Here is a 16,735-nt window from a genome sequence, read left to right on the forward strand (position 1 = left end):
AGGAGCGGTGTTGTTACAGAATGACGAACAAGGAGTCTCTCATCCTGTCGCATTCTTTTCAAAAAGTTGTCCTCCGCCCAACGTAGGTATTCTACTGTGGAGAAAGAGACCCTTGCTGTAATATTGGTCATTAATCATTTTCAGGTTTATCTCTCCTCCACAGATACACCTATTAAGATCCTGACGGATCACAATCCCCTGACCTTCATCAGTAGATACAAGAATAAAAATCAAAGATTGATGCGATGGAGTCTCATGTTGCAAGAATGGAATTTGGAATTTTCACACGTTCCAGGAAAAGATAATGTTGTTGCCGATTTTCTCTCTCGCAGCGTTGAATAGTGGTTTGTGGCAGAGGGCTTTGCAGCTATTAAGGTATAGTATCTGTATCGTTCTAATTACAGTATGTGTGCTGTTGAAGTGAGCACGTAGAGATAAAATATATATGTAAGACTTGTTTATTAATGATCATAATTTTCTTTACAGGCCATGTGTCGATGTTTTATATGTATTGTATGGATTACTTGTTATAAAAAGTTGAGGGTGGCAAATGGTACCAGTTATTGGTTGACTAAAAAGGTTTCCAAGTTTTAAGGTGTCGGGTACGATTAGGTTTATACTACTAAGTTAAGGAAAAGATAGGCTCTATTGCCTTGTTATTCTATAATTTCAGGCTAATAATTACGCTTCATTGATTTTGGTGTGTTTATTTGTGCAGGGAGTCTTCTTGCGGTCTTCTCTGTATCATTCAATGAGGGTGTATGTATTGGACACTATGGTGACGAGTGTAGTGGTCACTGAGATAAAGACAGTGGTTTTTTGGCCAAACATTCGTTAGCAGTGAGTGAAATGTATCACTGAAATTGGACAGTGTTTTTTTTTTTTTTTTTTTGTGGAAAAGGTTATGGCCTATGAACGATATATATCGGAACCCGGTTGTTAGAGCAATGTCTAGCTCCTAAATTTTGTGTGAGAACAAGGTGAAGTTCTTAGGTTTTGTGTAATGGAGCTTCTGGCTTTGGGAAATTTCTCTGTATATGTACTAGTATTAAGATTATGATTTTCTAGGTACTTATAAAGTTGCTATTCTTGTGAGCTGCTATCCTTGATTCTTGCCACCCCCTAGCCCGTGTTCTAAGTGTTATAAGTATTATTGGTGGAGAAAAATGTTCTCTTGTTAATTTGTATATCTTGTCTTACAGTTGATTGACAATTATTGATTCATTGTGATTTATACATAATTTTTTCTTGTTTTGAATTTTAGATTATGTATTAACGTTAAAAAAAAATTTTTTTAGTAAATTTTTTTTTTTCTTTGGGAGAGGAGGTGTCAGTTGTTGCCATTTAATTAGGTATTAATTTATGAGTCTGGATGAATTTTTGAATGTAAATTACTTAAGTGTTATTTTTGTTTTGTTAGCTTGTTTGCTCCTCTCCGGTGGTTCGCTCCTTTTATAATTTTACTAATGCCAGTTGTCTTTTTCATATATGGTGCTGAGTGGGTGTGAGGCCTTCCCCAGTACATTCCATTCCCCCCACTCCCCCACAGCCCTGGGTGGACGAGGGGTCTTATATTTATCCTACAAAGGGTAGGAGTTAGTTACGTTCTGGACCTCTGCCTGGGCATTTGGTTGGCTTTTGGACTGCTGCTTGACTTGCTTCTTGTTTTGAGGATCTGTACACCCGCCAATATATAGTGGATCCATTACCCTCTGCAGCTTATAAGAGTTCATCTTCGGATAATTCTTCCATACCCTTGGTCCAGTTATTAAAGCCAAGGGGACCTCACTGTCCTACGGTAGGGTATTTATAACCCTTGTTTAAAATATAGACGACTTCTTGTTGAGATCACGGCACTTTAATCCTGTTTTGGGCCCTAATACCCCTGACTGCCTTGATTTATCCTCCAGACGTGGAGTGACTGTCTTTCAAGAGGAGCCACAGAAAACTATAAATAAAAGTTGTTAGGGATATTAGATTGTATTCGTTAGGATATTCTCTCTTTTGCTTTTCTCTTCCTGTCTGGGCCCCCTCCTTTTGTGTTTGAATGAGTTATTTTTCTATCATTAATTGGGTAAGTGGTTGTTGATAAGTATAATTGATATTCATATTATTTTTGTATCTGAAGAGGTTCAGGTATTATTTCTGACTTATATTAATGTATTGAAATTAAGGATTTTTTCTTGGTATTTTCTTTGCCCCTTGAATTGATTTTTGCACACGGCTAAGAGGTTGAGATACTATTCCACCAATTGTGGATTTAGTATTGTGTTGGTGAATACTTGCTGATTTATTATATTTGGATATAGTGTGGTGGTTAATCAAGCCATCACACTTTTCAAAGACACATGATTTGTGGTGCTTCATTCATCATCACTATCTAATGAATCCTCCATATCCTGCTGTATTTCCTCTTCTTCATTTTCCAAATTAGTGTTTGTTTGCAACTGACAGGCTGCAGTACACTTAAGTCCATTCAAAATACACGGGCAGTCCGATGGTCGACAAATTCGGACACACTTACATGACATTAAACCCAAAACTACTTCTGGGGCTGGGGGAGTAGTCATCCATTGTATTACCAATTTTTGGTCTTAGACATTTTCCACCCATGGCCTTGATTAGGATCAGGAATATCTAGCCAGTTCTCTAAACATCGCCTCCAGATTGCTGACTGATAGTTTGCCAGAAGTGTGCTCTAAGCTAAGGTATTCTAGCACGGTGGTAGTTACCTAGATTCTACATCTCCTTTACGGCTTCGAAACATCTCATATCTTAATTCATTAACCTCCGTCAGTTTTGTTGGTCTACAATACAGCTGACAGGCAAACTCTTCTTTAATGTCCAGCACTTCATTAGAAAGTGGCTCCAAGTTTGGAAAATGCTGTCCTGTACTTTTCATTTTGAGCAACTACAGTAGCTTCAATGCTTTTAGTTTTCCGTCCTGCAAGTGCACTGACGGTGTCACATCCAGTCCATGAGTGCAGACCCAATAAAGCAAGGGAAATTTCATCTCCAAGTGCTGCAGCCAATTTGTTGATGTCAACAAGACTAACACGAGTTTTGGGACCTCTTCTATTGAAGAGTTTGCAGTTAATCAATTTGGTGAAACCAAGGCAAATCACAAAAACATCTGTATCATCAGTTACACAAACCACAGAGGGATAGTTTTCAGCAGCACGTTTGGCATGCAGCAGTAGATGTGTATCCGTTTCTTCATGGCTTGATGTTAGGTCATGAATTATTTGCCAGTCATCCTTTGTTAGTCTGAAACACTTATCCCCAGATGTCACTAACAAAACCTTGCCTCCTAGTGTGTCTCTTAATTTTTTCATTCTCCCAGCTTTCTGCCAAGAACTTAGTAAGATTATCCTTACTTTCTGAGCAAGCCAGCAGTCGCCTCCATTTTTTTTTATTTTGTGACCTGTTCTAATTTGGCTAAATACTACACCTTCATGTGAACCACGATTCTCACGCTCAGCTGTTTTAATAGATTGATCTCTGTATAAATCAAATGCAACATCAATTCTGGAACTTGTCTGGCCATGGTGCAGCATCTGTTTCAATATAACATCGGACAGCTCATCAACAGTACGATTCTCTCCACTAACTTTTTGAATAACCACCATTTCATCAATAACTCTGGCATATTGGCCAGGTATGACCTCAGCAGGTGATACCTTCTTCTCCAAGTATTTGGCTAAAACAGCTTTGTTGGTCTTTTTCATCACACCATCAGTACCTGCCAGTGACCAAGGTAAAGGCCCCAGAGGGTGACTAAGGACATCAAGCATGTCCAATTTGCGGTTCTGTGCTATGAGAATCATGTTTCCAAGTACCCGACAATCAGCTTCTAGAACAATTTCCTTCTTTGTACCTTTTATTGTCTTTTTTTTTTCATGTTATGAAATGTTTTCAGCTTAAGTTCTTTGATGGGGTCAAAGAAACCTTCTCCATTTCGCAGCCGCTGTCTTTGAAAATTTTGGTATGCTGCTTCTCCTTTTTGGTGCGTTGAGAGCAAATCACAGGAAATCTCAGTTGATGTTGTGCAAAAATGGTTGAAAAAAGCAATTTTAGGCCCATATTTAATGCTTTTTATATTTTGAAATGTGATTTACACCACTAAAAGGTGGGAGCCATGATAAAATATGATTATTCTCAATAACTGGAGGCTTGTTAAAGTCACATATAAGCAAGCTTGTACAAAATAAAGGATTTACCTAATAATTTACGCATGATTCGAAAAATCGAAAAAAACTATATTTTTCTGTAAATTTCATGAATAAAACAAAATAGATAATAGAAAAGCCAAACAAACTATGATTTAATTAATATGTATTCTTATTTTGAATAACTGGGATGTAATAAAATGGGATTGTGATAAACTTTTTTTTTCAGTTCATATTTGCTGTAAAATTCCATTTTTCAAAATGCCCAAATGGTATAGAATCTGGAAATACTTCAGACCCTAAGCTTGCAATTGTCCTTCTGTTAGGAAAATCGTTTGTCGATCCATTTTTCTTTGTTTTTGTTTGTTTTTAATTAAAATGGATGGCGTAGACTTCGTCAGTCAGGTTCGTGCAGCAGCCAAAGCCAGCTGCTATTTATGGTCTGGACGAACGTTTCTGGAAAGTCCTGGTCTTGATTACGTCAGTCTGTGCTTGAGGACGAGATGGTTGTCGTGACCTGTCGGAGTTGTCCTGCAGTGTTCCTCAAGCAGCTTGGGGCTGTTTCGAATTGACGTCAGGTTGTTTATGCAATCTGGCTGTCTAGTAGCATGCTGTTTACGTATTTATTATATTGCTTTTCTATTTCATATTATGCTATTTGTGTTATTTGATCATGCTACCTGTGGTAGTGTCAAATTTCTGGTTTAAATTCTGTATTGTATTTTGCTGCTGTTAAGTAATTAATTTTGTTAGTAATGCTAATTTTAAATTCCCTCCACCACTTATGTAAATAAATTAATTTTAAGGTAACTTTTTTTCGTTTTGTTCTGCTCCTCCCTCCTTTGTTTGTCAAACCCTTGTTTATTTTAAAGAACCTGTCAATCTCGAAAAGCGAGACACCCTCCACGATCTTCTTCTTTCTGCACTATGCTCAAACCATACACGATCTTCTTCTTTCTGCATGACATAACCAAACCACTGTAGTCTTCTTTCCCGGGCCTTCATCGATACTTCCCTTACCTTAACTGTTCCTCTAATAAATTAATTTCTGACCCTATCTCTTTTTGTGACTCCACACATCCATCTCAACATCCTCATCTCTGCCACACCCATCTCCCGTTCTTGGGACTTCTTCATCGGCCACACCTCGGCTCCGTAAGTCTTCGCTGGTCTGTCTGACTACACTTTTGTAAAACTTCCTTTTGACCTTTGCACTAACCCTCCTGTTGCCCATCATCCCTGACAACCTCCACTTTATCCAAGCACCTTGTATTCTGTGGTTGAGTTCAGAGTCCATATCTCCATTGTCAGTCACGTTTGATCTTAGTGACCCAATTTCACTGTTCCACGTCTTCCTTCTCCTCCCATCCACAGATACCCAGTCTTTATCCTACTGATCTCCAGACCTCGATCTTCTAGTGCATGTCTCCACCTTTCTACCTTCAGCTCAACTCCTTCCACAATGTCATCAGCAAATAGAGCACTCCAGGGGACCTCCTTTCTGACATCTGATGTTATTACATCCATCACAAGGTCGAAGAAGTAGGGGCTGAGAGTTGATCCTTGATGGAGGCCAATCCTCACTCTGAACTTTTCTGTAGTTCCACCAGAGCTTCTTACTTGTGTGGTTGCCTCTGCATACATATCTTGTACCACCTTAACAGTTTTATTCAGAAACACCTTCACCCTCAAACACCTTCATATTTCCGCCTTGGTACACAGTCATATGCTTTTACTAAGTTAACAAATACCAAGTGAAGTTTTTTCTGTCTTTCTCCATTCTCCATAGTTTGTCTTAAAGCAAATATTGCATCCACTCTAGTAAAGAACAAGAGGAATTTGTTTCTGGTGATAGAAAGTAATTTCTCGCTATAATGTGGTTCGGATTCCACAATAAGCCACGTAAAAATAAATCTAATCCTTCGGGCCAGCCCTAGGAGAGCTGTTAATCAGCTCAGTGGTCTGGTTAAACTAAGATATACTTAACTTTACATCCACTCTACCCCTCCCTGGCATGAACTGGAACTGTTCCTCGTTTATTGTGGTTTCTCTCCTTATTCTCTCTTCAATAATTCTTTCATAGGCCTTCATTTGTAATGGATATCAGTTTTGCCCCTCGGTAATTACAACAGGTTTGTATGTCGCCCTTTCCTTTATATATCAGAACCATTAGGTTGTCTCTCCAGCTATCCTGTATTCGTTCGTGGCGGTAGATCTTAATCATTAGGTCCCACAGCATATCAGTTCCTTCCTCTCCCAAACATTTCCACACCATCAGGTTGTACAGATTTTCCTCTCTTCATTTTATCTAGTGTCCACTTTACTTCATGTCTACTGATATCCAAAATTACTCTTACTTGTGGGTTGCCATCCTCTGACACTCTTCTGGGGTTTTCTGCGTTTAATAACTTTTCAAAATATTCCTTCTATCTTGCTCTTATGCTTTCCTCCTTTTACAGAACTCTTCCAAATTTATCTTTGATTTGCTTGATGTGTATCAGATCTTTAGTTGCTATCTTATAGTATATACACTCTTGCCCTTCTAGTGTTTATATTTTCTCAAACAACTCATTTGATGCACTTGCTTTTGCCTTTGCTGCAGCCACCTTTGCTTCCCTCTTTGCATTTTTCCAAGCCAACTGATTCTGCTCAGAATCATCTCGATCATAAGCTATCTTTGCCTCCCTTCTCCTCTTGATCTTCCTACTCATATCATGATTCTATCACCAGCTCTCCTTTTCATTGGGTTCACCTCTACCAGATGTCTTTCCCAATAACTCTTCTGCTGTTCTGAGAATCATAGCGCTATTTTTCTACCCAATAGGTGTTTCCTTCCTCTGCTAATATGATGTTACAGAGTACCAGTTCCTTAAATCTTTCTCTCATCTCTCGGTCCTTTAGCCTCCACCTCTTTATCTTTTGTTGTACTGCCCTTCTTCCCCCTCCAACTCGTCTTATCAGAAAGTCTGACACCACTAATCTATGTTGTGTACTAACACTTTCCCCTTTTATTACCTTGCAATTTTTCATTTCTGTTAGATGGTTTCTTCTATACATCAGAAAATCTATCTGTGTTTGTCTTCCTCCACTACTGTATGTTCCATAGTTAGCATTTTTAAAATGTTGTGAATAGCCATATCAAAGGCTACTGCGAAATTTACTCTTTGTTTTTCCTTCCTCGTCCATTTCTCCAATTGGAAAGAAGCTACAGGACAGTAAGCACTGGATTGCAGTGCTCCCTTACTTTGGACATTTTTGTTGGGTTTTAGTGATAGTGACACTATGAAATATAGCTCCCATATAATATAGAGTGATGTGATCCAAGAAAGTGCAGAGGAGACCACATGAAGTGCTGGTAAATGTAATTTTAAAGGCAAATAAGATACTCTCAAACTTTCGAGTCCTTACCGGTTCACCTCAAAGGTCAGAGGTTAATTCCCTCGGGGTGTTTACATTCATAGAATCTGTTTTCTATTGTCCCACTTACATTCCCTTGTGTTACAGCTCAAAATAAGCAATTAGAAAATGGAGAATTATAATTTGTTAAGGAGAAAAGGTCCCATCACTTTGCTTTTTCATCTTCAATATTGACAATGGAGTTGGTTGGTGATGTTTTGTTCAACAAAATGAAAGTGGACTCAAGTAATATTATTGGTGGACACAACATTAGTAAAAATAAAGTAGTCGTAAAGTTTAATTCAGAAAAAGACTTTTGCAGGAGTTGTACGAGAATATGAAGATAAGGTGGGAAATGTTAAGATAATCAATGTTAGTTCGTCTGTGACGTATGTATCAATAATATCTGACGTGGTCGTCATATCGGTTTTGAGTAGGTATGGAAAATTGGAGAGCATAAGACATAATAAATTCACTTTGGGTCCCTTCTCTGGTCTGTTAAACGGGAATCGGACTGCTAAAATGAGACTTAGAGAGAACATCTCTCATCCTCAGTATTAGTGGACTCAGTATTACCATCTTATATAATGGAAAGAGGCGAACGTGATACAGACGTGGGCAAGCAAATCACCTAGTTAAAGACTATGCAAATGAGATAGAATGCAATTATGCAAAATAAATGAGGAAAACTTTCCCAGTATGATACAAAGGAATAATACAGAAAAGGAAAGACCAGAATTAGTAAACGCTGAAGCTGAAGGAAGAAAAGCGGAGGATGAAGCAGAAACTGATGGAGAAACACCTGTTGAAAACACCGACGAACAGAGAAGGGAGGAAGAGACGGTTTTACTAGACGAACAAGAAATCAGGAACGTAAGAGAAGCTGTTATTTGCGAATGTTTTAATAACAGATGAAGAGACGATTTCTCTTATTTCCCAGTCCGAGAATGAGCGACCAGTTCAAGTGAAAGTCGAAGCCGAAGTGCGCAGGAGAGACAAAGACGAAGCCATTGTTGTGGTTCACGGAAGAAAATTTCTCTCTTAAAAAACAAGCGGATGTAATGGAAAAAGGAGAAAACAAAGAAAAAGACGGAAAAATAGCGAGATAGTGTTAGTGATACTTCAAGTACCCGCATTACCCTCAGAAAGGACCTAGGATCAGTTCAGCAAGACGAAATTGGTAATGGCTTAGATGACGTTCAGATGAAGGCAAAGAAGAGTTCTGATAAAGTACTGATCAAAATCCCGATTGCTAAGCGCATAAAACGGATATGTAAGGAACCCTAATTTTTTCCTCTTGATTTGACGTCCTCTCATATCTAAATATAGCTACAATAAATATTAACAGCCTATGCTTGTGAATAAGCAAGTCAAATTAATAAATTTTATGTACTTGTACCATTTGGACATTATATATATATATATATATATATATATATATATATATATATATATATATATATATATATATATATATATATATATATATATATATATATATATATATATATATATATATATATATACACACACACACACACACACACACACACACACACACACATATGTATATATATATATATGATATATATATATATATATATATATATATATATATATATATATATATATATATATATATATATATATATATTTATTTAGAAATACACTATAAAAGCTGTAAACCAGTCACAAGAAGTTGGAAAGCATTGTGAAATCATATTGAATCCCAGCCTCCTGGTCAAAGGTAGATCGGAAATACTGATAAATAAATTGTCACAAGTGAAGGTTTTGAGTCAAGAGATGGATGTTGTGGGACATATTGCTAGTGCTGAGTGTCGGGTATTGGATCTGGAAATACAGCTTGTTAATATTTATGCTCCATTAGGAAGTGATAAGAAAAATGAATGAGAAGAGTTATTTCAAAACGCATTGTAATACTATTGTAGAAATAATTTACAAAATGTTCGAATCTTGATAATGATCTTGCTTCGAAGTCTTTGCTAAATTGCAAAAATACCCTCAAACTTAAAGACGTATGGTTTGTAAATAATAATAAAATTGAATATGCTTTGATGAAGAGATCATATGGGTAAAGATCAAATAGAATTGATGTAAGAGAACTTTACAATAACGTTGTCATTACTGAAAATATTCCAGTATCATAGTTAGATCATAATGTAATTAAAAGTAGGATAAAAATAAATAACAAATTTAGCGTGGGGAGAAGCTACTTGAACTAAAGTCTAAAATCCTATTTTGTACTTGAAAATTTTACTGTAATTTGCGAAAGGTTGGAACGGAAGAGGCATACAGAATTTGATTCCATTTTAGATAGGTGGACTTTTACTAAACAAGAGCTCCAAACATTTTTCATACGGATGTCAAAAATTATAAATAAAGAAAAATATGAGAAGTAATTATGAAGTTCATTCAGTTATGTGCAATAAATATGAGAAAATTATTGTTCTAAAAGACAGAATCAGAATGTTAGAAAATGAAATTTGTGATGGGATTAGATTACGAGCAGAAATAGACGACAGACTTTATGGTGAAAAATTATCCTTATATATACTGAGAAAGGTGCCAAAAATTACAATCTGAAATTGAAAACGAAAAATGGAACTATCTTAGATGATTAAAAAGGTATACGGCGGAATTTTATGACTTTTATTGAAAACTGTGAGAAGGAAGAAAATGATGAAGCAAAGCAAAATGTATTTTTGGATTTGATTGAAGATGTTATAGGAGAAAGGGAAAATAAAATGCTAACTGAAGAAGTGACCGAATCTGAAATTGGGAATGCCATCTATGGCATGAAGAAAAGAAAATTCTCAGGAACTGACGGTTTATCGATAGAATTTTATGAGGAAGACTATAAAATCGGAATTTGTACAAGTTATAAGATATTCATTTAAAGAATCTGTAATTAGTAAAGATGGTAATAAGGGAGTGATAAAAATGGCAATAAAGAGTGGCAATCAACACTTAATAGGCAACTGGCGACCCATCACGATGCTTAATGTAGATTATAAAATAAAAAATAGCAAACAGAATGAAGAAAGTTATGGATTTGTTCATGTCGACAGAACAATTTTGTGCTCTTCCCAATAGACCTGTCTCCGGCTGTAATACATTGCTTAGAGACATAGCTTACTTCGTAAATAGTGAAAATATTCCTGCTGCTCCAGTTAACCTTGACTGGTCTAAAGCTTTTGACAGAGTGAATTTGACCTTTGTCTTTCCGATATTAGGAGAATTAAGATTATCAAATGAGCTTATTACACTAATTCAAATGCTTTACTCCAGTGCTGAGAGCTGCTTATGTATAAATGGTAACCTGACTGAAAGCTTTCCAATACAAAGATCTGTGAAGCAGGGATGCCCATTGTCATGATACTTTTTGCAATTGCACAAGAGCCTTGTACAGAATGTTGAAGTCCAAATTACTCAGGTTCTCACTGACACTATCGAACGATCTACTGTTATCAATACTAGGATATGCCGATGATACCTCAGTACGGATTAACACAAACGAGGCAATCATAGAAATTTTCATGATAATATAAACTTATGAATTATGATAAAACAAGTATTGTAGGTTTAGGATCTTGGAAGGACAAAGAATGGCCAATCAGTGTATTTTGAAAAATATAAGGGGATCGTTGAAAGTATTTGGTGTTATATACAACAATAACTATGAAACAGCTAAACAGGAAAACTGGCAAAATATTGAAAGGAAAATAGTAAATCATATTAGGCAGCAATATTCAAGAAAACTTTCATTGTTCCAGAAAGCTATATTGATAAATTAAAAAATTCTGTCTAAAGAATGGTATGTATCACATGTCTACCCATTAACCAAGGAAATTGGAAAATCCATAGAAAACGCATTTTTAATTATCAGTGGAAGAGGAACTATCACCCGTTAACAGAAAAACAATGTACATGCAAAGGGGCAAAGGAAAAGGAGGCGCAGGAATCACCAATGTATCCGTAAAAACTGTCACTCTTTATCTACACTCGTTTCAAGGCTATTTACAAAAAATCTGTGGGATATAAGTTTTGGGATATTATTGCAAGCTTAGGACAGTTGACCTTATCAGTTTTGAAAACAAAAAAATTTAATATCTTTCTCACTCCTTACAGTATTACGCAAAGTCATAAAATATGAGAACTATCCTACAATAAGCACGAAGTCTATGTATAGATATTTAATGGAGGATGGATATAAAACAAAAATTTAAGAAAATTATCCATTATTCTACTGGGATGATACATTCAATAGCGAAACATTATTCAAATATGTACATGAAATACTTGCAACCAAAGACAGGCTCTTCCAGATAAATATATCAAATTCTAGATTGTGTGCATCGTGTGAACAAACTGAGACTATAATGCATTCAACTTATTTTTGTAAACGTATTGATGGAGTCTACAAGTGTTTTTTGTTAGCTGAGTTAGGAAGATGGTGAAAACACGCTAGTATAAGAAGTAGTTAGCCTGCCCAGCGAAATCTTTAGGTTCCAACTTCTTTTATGAGTTATGTGGCTTGGTTGGCAGTGGCTACATCTTTTAAATGAAAGACCTGGGTTCGATCCTGGTGTGAGTCAGAAATTAATTTCTGTTCCACATGTCATTGTGTGTGGATTATTTCTATCATATTCACTCAGAAAGAAAAATTCGAATGCAATTCTGTCAAAAATGGGGTCGCTGCTGAGTCGGGAAGTTGGGGAAAACACACTGGTATGCAAGGCAGTTAGCCTACCCAGGTAAAGCCTAGTTACAATGGTACTTAGGTTCCAACTTTTTTTATGACTCGCGTGACTTGGTTGGCAGCAGTCCTGTCTTTCAATTGAAATGACTGGGTTTGATCCTGATGTGAGTCAGAAATTTATTTCTGTTCCACACGTGACTGTGTGTTGATTATTTCTAATATATATATATATATATATATATATATATATATATATATATATATATATATATATATATATATATATATATATATATATATATATATATATATATATATATATATATATATATATATATATATATATATATATATATATATATATATATATATATATATATATATATATATATATATATATATATATATATATATATATATATATATATATATATATATATATATATATATATATATATATATATATATATATATATATATATATATATATATATATATATATATATATATATATATATATATATATATATATATATATATATATATATATATATATATATATATATATATATATATAATATATCATTTTTGCAATCTTCTGTACCACACAAAAACCATCATCATCATCATCATTCAAGCTAAAGCCAGCTGGCCACATTCGTCAAATCATAGGTAGTACGGTCCCTGAAAAGCCAGTCGGTCCCACCGACCACACACTTCTCAAGCATCTCTCTCTCATATGTTCTCTCAGTGTGTGGGTGGTAGTCATCGAGCTGTTAGAAGGGCCCAACCTTCGTCTTCGGAGGTAGGGGACCTTACAATGCAATACCAAAATACTTCCATAAGCCCAAATCAATCACCAATCGCTGGACCAACGCCAGCGACAATTAAATCGGATAATACCGTGAGCCGGCCAATGCAGGGTCTAAGAGGATCGCAGCTTATTTGGGATTGCTCGCTGCTCTACATTTTACGACACCCCGACTTTTCTACGCAAGTCGTGTTCAAATGGTTTGCCGTGACGGCGCACTGGGCCGGGATGGTCTCTATTAGAGAGAACGGGAGGATCGTGGTCGTAATGACTTCCGCCCGGGTCTGGCGCGACAACCTCCCCAATAAATTATTCCTCTCTTTCCATGGGCACTCTCCTGGGGACTGACCAGGAGTCAGTCCGCCGCCCCCGACCGGTGGGAAGGCGGAGGGTCCGCTCTCTTCGGCCGGTTCCCAGCGCTCCGCACAATAAGTCCTATCGTTGCTAACTCAAGCCCGGATTTTCCGTCTTAGAGGCGTTGACGTAAATCTATATTTGTAGCATGTTTTGGCGTCTCCGCCAGAGAGACACCAGAGGCCCGGTCTTGCGGTTCCTCTCGTACTGAACAAGACTGCTATCGCAACGAGAGAGAGCAACAACAGTAGGGTAAAACTAACCTGTCTCGCGACGGTCTAAACCCAGCTCACGTTCCTATTAACGGGTGAACAATCCAACGCTTTGTAATTTCTGCTTCACAATGATAGGAAGAGCCGACATCGAAGGATCAAAAGCGACGTCGCTATGAACGCTTGGCCGCCACAAGCCAGTTATCCCTGTGGTAACTTTTCTGACACCTCTTGCTTAAAACTCTTAAAGGTCAAAGGATCGATAGACCGTGCTTTTGCAGCCCGATATTCGTACTGAAAATCAGGATCAGGCTAGCTTTTGCTCTTTTACTCTACTGCCGAGGTTTCTGTCCTCGCTGAGCTTTTGGGACACCTGCGTTACCATTTGACAGATGTAATGTGCCCCAGTCAAACTCCCCACCTGATACTGTCCTCGGCCAGGATCGCCATCAGGCGCCGTTCCACCCGCCCGCCGTTCTGATGAAGGGACGCGGTAAGCCACGGGCGAGGTCCATCAAACAGCTTGAGCTAGAATCTCAGAGACACTGGCCCACCTTGGGAGCCAGGCTCCGGTTCCACTTCACCGAGTAAGTAGAGAAACGATCAGAGTAGTGGTATTTCACTGTCGGCTGGTTGCCCAGCCTCCCACCTATGCTACACCTCTCATGTCTCTCTACAATATCAGACTAGAGTCAAGCTCAACAGGGTCTTCTTTCCCCGCTGTTGTGTGCAGGCCCGTTCCCCTGCCTGTGGGTTCGCTAGATAGTAGGTAGGGACAGTGGGAATCTCGTTAATCCATTCATGCATAGTCACTAATTAGATGTGATTTACCAAAATCACTTTCCAGATGTTTCAATCTCACTGTGCACCTAGCAAGCCTCTTTCGCCGATTTTTCCGGCTCTATTTAGCAGCATGACACTTTTCCCTCATCCAGATGTATCCTCTCGGTGTCGTTATTTCAATAGTATCTCCACCCACGAGGCTTAGAGTTGTCGGTCGCCTGTGGGGAACGTCGCTGGGCCCATCTTGCCAGGCGCCTAGGTCACATCACCACCCCCCGACATACCCATATAGTTGCAATAAATCGAATTTGCTCCGCTCAATGCACGGATACTTATTAACTCTAAGTCTGCTGTGCTTAGACCCAGCTCTCGGCACAGCAGGGAGGTTTGTCTTGATGTTACTCCTCTCCAATTGCAGGTAATGCTTTCTATCGTTGGTTCTTTACCGGTTCGTGATTCCACATAGCTCCTTATGGCTGGTTTATCATATTTCCTTATTTTCTCCTGGTGGTATACGTCGATTGAATTGACATTGGAATCTGCTGTGACTTGGACATCTATAACGTAAGAGCGCTCTTCATTCCATACCATCAGGTCGGGTTTTCGCAGCCCTTCAGGTGTTGAAATTCGGGGCTCGCTAACAGTATTGTATCCCTTTCCGCAGAGCTTCTGCTGGACTAGCTCTTTGATCGAATCATGCCGCTTAATCCTCCAAGGTTGTACGGCTGGGCAGATTTGGAGGATATGATGTAAAGTTCCAGGGAACGGGCAGCCTAGGTCGCAGCGGCCGCTTACATCACGTCCCCTGGCTGAGCGGGCAGGAGTTGTCAGTATTCCAAGTCTTGTTTTGACGGCGTTAATGTATGCACGCCACATTTTTCATCAAATTTGTTCTGCGCTCGATCCACTTAAGGTTTTAGGCCATGCGATAAATAATCCTGTCGTTCCCGACCGTCAACTGTTTGGTAAAGTATTCCCTTCCAATCTGGTAGTTGTCTTTCGGTGCTATAAGGGCCCTGCTTGCTAACAGATATTAATTCGTCCGGGGATCTAGTTCGATCAGGTGTAGCATTTGATGATTTCATTGGGGTTCCGTGGGTGAAGTTGAGATTCCCAACCCTCCATCTCCTACATCCGCATAAAAGGCTGTAGTTGGTGTGTCCCGGGAAGAACAGGGCCCTTGCGCGTATAATTTCATTACCTTACTTCTAAGTCCTGCTGAATGAGGTGGATGCTCCGCGCAGGATCTCCATGAAGGACCAAAAAAAAAAAACGATATGTGGATCGCCAGCGGTCTTGGATGGAGGAGCTCACAGCTGTTTTTGCGGCTTAAGGGGCCTTCTGACAAAGATGAAACATATTCACTCTTAATCTTCCGAGTACAGCTTTGTTCCCGTTGGCATTCAATTGTGTGCCGACTTCAATGCCAGATATTTGTAGAACTCGTCGGGCTTCAACTAATTCGCTGTTATACTGAACAAAGTTGGTATCATCCAAACCAAAAAATATAAGAGCGTTCGACTATGCCCATTGTAGTTGCTTTTCAATACCTGGTCTTAGTCCTAACTGCAAGTGCGTTCTTCAATATGTTAGAAAAAAATGGCTCAGAAGCCCTTTGTTGTTGATGGCAGCAAAACAAGGACGATGTCATCAGCAATAAGGCCAGGTACATATGATAAGTTCTCCTTCGAGTACACACTACACCATGGGTAAATTTTGTAGTGCCTTATCTAACGTGATGTTAAATAGCATAGGGGGATAATGGGTCCCCTGCATTACTCCGCAGGTTATGGAAGTTCTTCTCCTGAGGATCTCTGTGGCTATCTTTCCATAAAAGCTTTCTGTTCCTTCAACTCGATTCATTCCTCAGGCCGGCAAACCGTAATGCAAACCCGGGTGTCCCACCGTTAGTCGAATGCCGGTTTTAAACGTCAATCCTTTGGCGATGTACAAGGTCGATGTAGCTTTCGCCTTCCTGATTAATTCCTTGAGTAATAATAGGTTTCCGCTGATTCCCTCCTCTGACCCAAAACCCTTTCTGTCTTGTTGAGGATGGAATGCCGGTCCGGTTCTCCGTCGTGCCAGTAATTTTGTGTAGACCCCTTGTGACCACTGATGTCCATCGTGATTGGCCTAAAGTTGTGAAATCTCACGGGAGTTCAATTTTGGAATCAAAGTTGTTCGACCACGAGTTATAGTTGTAGGTCCGTTCTTGTTGTTTGTATTTCGTTGGCGTATGCAACCATCCACAAGTAGACCAATACTGGTTTTCGGCACGGAGCCCTTTGGA

At 38.5% G+C, this 16,735-nt stretch overlaps 1 protein-coding gene across 1 annotated transcript; it reads right to left on the reverse strand.

The window, feature by feature from the left end:
* Positions 1 to 5,492: 5,492 nt before the first annotated feature.
* LOC136830409 (uncharacterized) lies at positions 5,493 to 5,813 on the reverse strand. The gene has a single exon (XM_067089945.1). It carries the CDS (start codon positions 5,811 to 5,813, stop codon positions 5,493 to 5,495), a length of 321 nt encoding a protein of 106 aa, XP_066946046.1.
* Between the last annotated feature and the right edge of the window lie 10,922 nt (positions 5,814 to 16,735).

Source organism: Macrobrachium rosenbergii, chromosome 46 (assembly GCF_040412425.1).
Source record: "Macrobrachium rosenbergii isolate ZJJX-2024 chromosome 46, ASM4041242v1, whole genome shotgun sequence".
NCBI classification, from domain to species: domain Eukaryota; kingdom Metazoa; phylum Arthropoda; class Malacostraca; order Decapoda; family Palaemonidae; genus Macrobrachium; species Macrobrachium rosenbergii.

Bases quoted from the DNA above. Each gene is read 5' to 3' on its own strand.
- LOC136830409 (XM_067089945.1), bottom strand. From the start codon at position 5,813: ATGTATGCAGAGGCAACCACACAAGTAAGAAGCTCTGGTGGAACTACA.